The 7,131-nt window shown below is 45.1% G+C and overlaps 1 protein-coding gene across 1 annotated transcript; it reads left to right on the top strand.

Moving 5' to 3' along the window:
• The first annotated feature begins 968 nt into the window (after positions 1-968).
• On the top strand, positions 969-3,437 carry LOC127673633 (sperm motility kinase Y-like). The gene is made up of 2 exons (XM_052169400.1): positions 969-1,071; positions 1,854-3,437. Exons 1-2 carry the CDS (start codon positions 969-971, stop codon positions 3,407-3,409), a joined length of 1,659 nt encoding a protein of 552 aa, XP_052025360.1. The 3' UTR covers positions 3,410-3,437.
• Positions 3,438-7,131: the final 3,694 nt, after the last annotated feature.

The raw sequence follows: 7,131 nt of genomic DNA, 5'->3' as shown, positions 1-7,131 counted from the left end.
GTATCTGTATGTGTGTGTGTGTGTGTGTGTGTGTGTAAATTCACATTTCTGTATTTGTGTATTTGTGTGTGAGTGCGCTTTTGTGTTTGTGTCTTTGTCTGTATTTGTGTGTGTGTGTGTGTAAGTTCACTTTTTTGTACTTGTGTGTGTATTTTTGCCTGTGTGTGTGCTTTTTTGTTTGTGTCTGTGTCTGTGTCTGGGTCTGCATCTCCGTCTGTGTCTGTGATTGGTTCTGTGTCTGTGTCTGTCTGTGTGTGTGTCTGTGTTTGGTTCTGTGTCTGTCTGTGCTTGTGTCTGTGTCTGTCTCTGGTTCTGTGTCTGTATCTGTCTGTGTCTGTGTCTGCGTCTGCATCTGTGTCTGTGCACCTGCCTGTGCACATACCCCTTGGTCTCTTGCATCTGTATTGCTTGTACCTTGGTGCAAGAGAGTGTACCGGAGAGAAGTCAGCCCGGCTGCTGTACCTAAGGTAGGCCATCAACATTATTTTTGAGACAGACTTACTCAATGGCCTGAAACTGGCCAAGAATCTGGGGCCGGTTGACCAGAAGCTCTCAGGGATTTGATATGACCACCACATACTCTCAGGTTAAAGGCATATGTAGAGAGCTTGCTGTTTATTTATTGATTGACTTTGGAATGAGCTCAAGAGATAGATTAGACCACATATTTGTAAGGCCACTGGCTGTGTGTCTCCTTAGTGCTGCTCTTTTGATTTTTATTTATGCTTTATTTGGATGGCTACTTTGTTTTCCCTAGGATTTATTTTCTCACATGATATTTTATTGTTATGATTATTTCCTAATGCATGTCAGGCTGCTTCAGCCTATCTATTTTCAATATATTTTGGTTTCCTATTTTTGCATTATTATTGTGTAGTGATTTATTCACGGCATGTTGTCATTGGCTTATAATTAATACATATTTGCCTTTCAAGACACTTTGGCTTTTCCTGTAGGGAGAGCTTGAGATGTCTGTGGATGAGCCCACAGGATCTGTGAGCCTCTGTGGGAAGACATCTAGTGGTTCCTGGAGCAGCTGCAGCAGCCAGGACACATGGAACTACAGTGGAGGTGAGCTACAGGACCAGGGAGCAAACATCCTGACCTGGCCAATGCTAATCTGAATACCTAGCCACAGGCTGCAATGGTCACTCAGGGCTACACTGAAGGCCACTCAAGGACAAAGAATGGGCCATCAAAACTGTGTGCGGTCTTGTTCTCAGAGTCTTGTGCTGGTAAAAAGCAGCTGGCCTTGGCCACTGAAGTTGAGTCCAGACTCTATGGCTTTTTGGCCTTGGTTGTAGGTTTAATAGTCTCTGATATTTTACTATCTTATTGTTTGTCATTGCTTAATTTTAAGTTTCAATATTTTGCTCAGGGGAGGTGTGGTTTCATTGGGAAAGACTACGTCCTAAAACGAAATGGAATATTCACTGAAGTGCTGGGAATTTATATTTGTTTTGTCTTTTACTAATGCTTTCGCCTCTCATTTTTTCATATGATTTTTTGCTTCAATCTACATCCAATCATAGTATTAATCAACTGTAACCCTCCCAATCACCCTGTTTTATGACTATGTTTTTTAGTTTCATCATCTGTATTTGGAATGTGTGTACTCTTGGGTTTCTAGTTTGGGGTGCGTTATTTGGTTAGGTTTTACTTACATTTTTTTACTTTATCTTTTCCCCCATATATTTTTCATAATATTCATTCTATTTTTCTAGCCTTTACTTACCTTTATGTCAAGCACATTTTCTTTGTTTATTTTTAGGTAGCATGTGTACTAATTTTGGTTTCTGTTTTCCTACATCTTTTTCATTACATTGATTCTATTCTTTTTATGTTATTTTTAGGTAGCATCAGTAGTGATTCAATACCTACACATAGTGAGGAGGAGTTACCACCATTCAGCTTCGAGCCCCATATCTCTGAGGAGGAAGACTTCCACTCCCAATACAAAGTCTTGAGGACCATCGGGCAAGGGAGTAACGCCAAGGTCCTCCTGGCCCAACACCGGCTCACAGGCACACCTGTGGCCATCAAAGTTCTTGAAAAGGGCAAGCAGTGGTTCCAATCAGCCATGATGGAGGCCAATATAATGAGAACACTCAACCATCCCAACATCATCTCACTTCTACAAGTGATTGAGACCACAAAAAGCATATACCTGGTAATGGAATTTGTTGAAGGACAACAACTCTACCAATACATCAAAAATTCTGGCCACATAGAGGAGGACGAGGCCCGGAAAATATTTAAACAAGTAATATCTGCCGTGAGCTACTGCCATGAACATGGTATCGTGCACAGGGACCTGAAACCTGATAACATCCTGATCGATAACAATGGAAAAATCAAAATAATCGACTTTGGCCTTAGTACCAAAGTCAAACCTGGTCAAATGCTCAGTCAGCACTGTGGTTCCTACTCTTTTGGTGCCCCAGAATTCTTCCTCGGTAAAAGATACGATGGCACCAAAAGCGACTCGTGGACCTTAGGTGTGGTCCTCTATTTCATGATTGTCGGGAAGGTGCCTTTTGATTCTGTGATCATCCACGAACTGCAAAGACAAGTTGTGGCAGGAGTATATCCTGCCCCCTGTGGGGTCTCACAAGAACTAGAGGACTTGCTTAGTCTATTACTGACCATCCACCCTACATATAGGCCCACACCCATGGAGGTGATGCTGCACCCCTGGTTTAAAGGGGACTGGAAGATGTTCCCAAATCCCTGTAAGGATCTAATCCCTGCCAGGGCAGACCCTACCATTGTCCAAGCCATGGAATATCTTGGCTTCCGAGCTCAAGACATTCTCGAGTCACTACGTAAACAGAAATATAACCAAGCCATGGCTTGCTATACTTTACTAAAAGGACAGGCTCTCCAGAGACATGTCTACTCAACAGTGACTCAGACAGTGAGTCCAGTGGCAGCCCCATTCCCTACCATTGAGGCTGCTGCTGCTTTTACTTTAGGGATGAAGACAAGCAGAAGTGCTCCTATACTTGGCCCACTGGTCTCACCATCCTACACTGGTCAAGAGTCTACCTATGGCCAGAAGGCTAGGCAAAGAGCAGGAAGAACATCCACTGGGCCTGGTTTTCTTCACTTGCGGCCACTCCAGTGGAAACCCACAGAGGACCAACAACATATATTTGCCATGAGTGTCCCCTGTATTAACACAACAACCAGAATCACTGAAAACAGCAGCAATTCGATCCCAGAAGACAATCCCCTCTCCCACAGTGCCTCAGAGAACAAGCCCATCCCCAGCAGAGCCAGGGCCCAGCCCCGAGGCTTCAGGGGATGGGCCAAGAGGATACGAAATGCCATGAGGAGACTCTGTTGCTGCTTTACAGGAGGAAATCAATCTCGCCGCAGGCAGCACAGAGTCTCCCCCCAGAAATGAGGCCCATGGAGAAAATCCAGAGAAAAAGAAGCAGGCAGGCCCAGGTAGCTTTGTGCTTTGTCCTACCCACTTTACTCTGTGCTGGTCCCTCCTCTGTCTTCATTTTCATTTTCATTTTGCCCACAATTCTTACCTTCTCATCTTCTCGAAGTACTTTAGAATTCATCAACCCCAAGCCTTCTCCCTATTCTGGGTTTCTCCTCTTGCCAGCATGGACTCAATATCAATGATTTTTAATCCACACAACAGAATTGTTTTGCTGACCCCATTCCTTCTCCTGGAGTCCATCTTCCCTAAAGACAATAGTTCCCACAGGGTAAGGACTAGATGCATATGGGCTCAAGGACTCTTTCAGGGGCTACAGGCCCTAGCAATGTGCCAATCAATCACAAGAGCTGAAGAACAGATTCTTACATTTTCAAAAGTGACATCACATTCCAGTAAGCCTCAAATCTAATAACCAGCAATGTCATTGAATAAGTACAATAGCATAGTTCACTGATTATTGATAATGTTCCATGCATTCATAGTTTTTGCATACTGATTATCCTTTTGCTCCTAAGAAACACCTAGTAATACATAGATTAAAAAAAATTTCTAAGTGATTTCTTTCCAAGATCTTGACTACAAAGTAGAAAAAAAGACATAAAATATTAATGCATGTCAAAGTCCCACATGTTATTCTAAGAATTCTACCTCATTATTTCTTTTATGTCTAATAAATTACCTTGTCTCTTTCACAGTGTCATCAGGGAATTATGTCCTGAGTATGAACAGGTGGTGATTTCAAACACATGGCCCAGAAACAGACACAATGGGAGAAGCACAACAGTAACTGTAACAGCAGCAGCAGGTCAAGAGGAAGACAGAAGAGGAAGAAGAAGGAGGAGAAGGAGGAGGAGAAGGAGAAGGAGAAGGAGAAGGAGGAGGAGGAGGAGGAGGAGGAGGAGGAGGAGGAGGAGGAGGAGGAGGAGGGGGAGAAGGAGGAGGAGAAGGAGGAGAAGGAGAAGGAGAAGGAGGAGGAGGAGGAAGAGGAGAAGGAGAAGAAGAAGAAGAAGAGGAAGAAGGAGAAGAAGAAGAAGAAGAAGAAGAAGAAGAAGAAGAAGAAGAAGAAGAAGAAGAAGAAGAAGAAGAAGAAGAAGAAGAAGAAGAAGAAGAAGAAGAAGAAGAAGAAGAAAAGGAAGGAAGGAAAAAGAAAGAAAGAAAGAAAGAAAGAAAGAAAGAAAGAAAGAAAGAAAGAAAGAAAGAAAGAAAGAAAGAAAGAAAGAAAGAAGAAAGAAACAAAGAAAGAAAGAAAGAAAGAAAGAAAGAAAGAAAGAAAGAAAGAAAGAAAGAAAGAAAGAAAGAAAGAAAAAGAAAGAAAGAGAAGAAATTAACCAACTTATTTCTGTGTCACTATTAGAATTGCTATCTGCCTATTTCTGGAACCAATAGCACACTGAGAACCAATTATAAAAAATGATTTAACTGAATATTAATATTTACAGAAGAGTTATCAGTATTCTTGAGGGTTCATGTCTAAGAGACAGAGCTAGGTGGCAGAGACAACAGGAAGTGGTATGTTCTGAATGAGGAACATTTTCCCAAAGCTGATAATGTAATAGGTCTGAAGGAGCATTCGGGAGCATTCCCAGAAGGAACGGTTTGGGGGGGGAAGAGAGGAAGTTTCTGGACAGTGAGGAAGCATGATTATGTGGAAATTCCTAGAGATATATCAGCAGGGAAAATCAGTAGGCTGGTGGATATGGTTCCCTGAACTGGTCAGGTGGCTATACTAAAAGATCTGAGAGAGGTTCTCAGGAGGGATTCACTGTTTTTGCCTAGCTGATGACATAGCATAGGTAGACTGACTAGGAGACAAGTCTGTGGCCCTGTGCCTGAGACTTCCATGTTTCCTATTCAGGAGATCTCTCAAATAATACCAATTGCCACCCACCCACCCACCCCGCCACCGTGATCTCAGCTGCTAGAGGGCTCTATCCACAGGGACAGCCCTTGTGTTGGTATAGGCGCCTGACTTCATCCATGTGTCACTAAGGTCCCTGTGATATGAGATGCCATGTGTATGAACAGACCAGGGAGTAGCCACCAAGAGAGCTCAGAGGCCTGTGGACCAGAACGCCAGGCCTAGGATGGATGAGGGTGCAGTGCTGCTGACATAGGCGAGTCACTCATCCAGAACCTCTGCCCTGCTGCCTTTCACTGGCAAGAAAGCCTGTCACCTGTACTACTGCCACCTGAAGGAACAGATACTGAGTTCCAGGTTTCTGCACATAGAGAAGGCCTGCTTTCTCCTGGCTGCCAGTGGGTTACAGGATGACCTGGGCCACCAAAAGGACTTAGTCCTTATGAGCAGGTACTTCGTGCTACATGCCTATTCCCAAAAGAACAGGAAAATATGTCACCCTCCCTGTGTGTGTGTCACCCTTCCTGTGTGTCTGTCACCCTCCTTGTGTGTTCTTTTTTTCTGGAAGTGGGGGTGTCTGATATCTGTTCACCATGAATGACAGAAGGACATATAACTGGGGATGGAAAAGGGCACAGAGACAGAAAAACTCACATCCAAGTGTGCTTACCAGCCCCCAACACAAATACTGCAAAGGCTGTCACTGTGGTGTAGGAATGAGGGCCAGAGTGGGCCATGCGTTTGGCTCCTGCATAAGCCCTGAGAGCTTGACACCTCTGAGTACCTTGGCCTGCTCAGCTGCAGAGTGTTATCCACCCAGCCTCTGTAAACAGGAACAAACCCAGCTACCTTATGCTCTCTGTGCCTCTGTTTCCTCACCTGTATCCTGGAAAGGGAGATGGTGAGTGACAGGTTATTCTCCTTGCAGAAGCCTAGCTGACTGCCATGGAGAGCAAATGGCTCTGGGGACTGCAGGACCCGCCAGTGTTCTCCCTCACTGGTCCACAACTCATGCTCCTTACTGTCCTCTGTGCCTTGGGCCTCACATGTCTGCCTGCACAGCTCTCTCCAGTGCCACATGGAGCCCAGGCAGCTTTTCTCAAAGCTTCCCTCAGTCCACACTCACACAGTGCCCCACTGGCAAGTTTTCCCAAGAACACGGGCTGTGGGGCTGAAATGAGCTCCACAGACCTTGAAGGAGGGCTGCTTCTGTGGTCCTGTGTGCACCTGCATGACATGAGAGGGGAGCAGAACCAAAAATATTAAGGAACCACATCCTCACCTTTGGGTCTGATGCTAAGGCAGAAGGCCTAACTCACTCTGTTGGACATTGGCTGTAGCTACAGAGTTGGTTCTGACTGCAAATGTCAGTGGAGGGGAAGTCAGCACAGAGATAGGGCAGCGTGGGGTCACAGCTAGCTGGTGGCTCTGTACTCAGATTATCAACATGGGACATGTGAACTCCATCCTACGGCATGTGCCTGCCATCCACCATGAGCAGCAGGGTCTGACTCCACATGAGGCAGTGTTATGCTTCATAAGGGATGCCTGCCATCTTGAGGATATTCTGTTCACTTCCTCAGGATATACAAGACTGACCCTGAGGTGTGGGATCAAAGGTTCCCAGGACAACAGTGCTTCTAAGCCACCTGGTTGACAGCATGACTTAGAATGCAGTTAGTGTAGGCAGGGCAGTCCTTAGGGCCTGCATGGCCTGTGGTGAGCTGGTGGCTGTCCTGAGGTGGCATACTGAGTTTCTCTGGTGTCTGAGTTCTGGTAAACCTTTGCCCAGCCTCTGCTGTAACTGGTTTGGTCT

The sequence above is a fragment of the Apodemus sylvaticus genome, chromosome 23 (assembly GCF_947179515.1).
Source record: "Apodemus sylvaticus chromosome 23, mApoSyl1.1, whole genome shotgun sequence".
Taxonomy (NCBI): Eukaryota; Metazoa; Chordata; class Mammalia; order Rodentia; family Muridae; genus Apodemus; species Apodemus sylvaticus.
The sequence above is the reverse complement of the archived record's forward strand: the minus strand, read 5'-3'. Positions and strand labels throughout refer to the sequence as shown.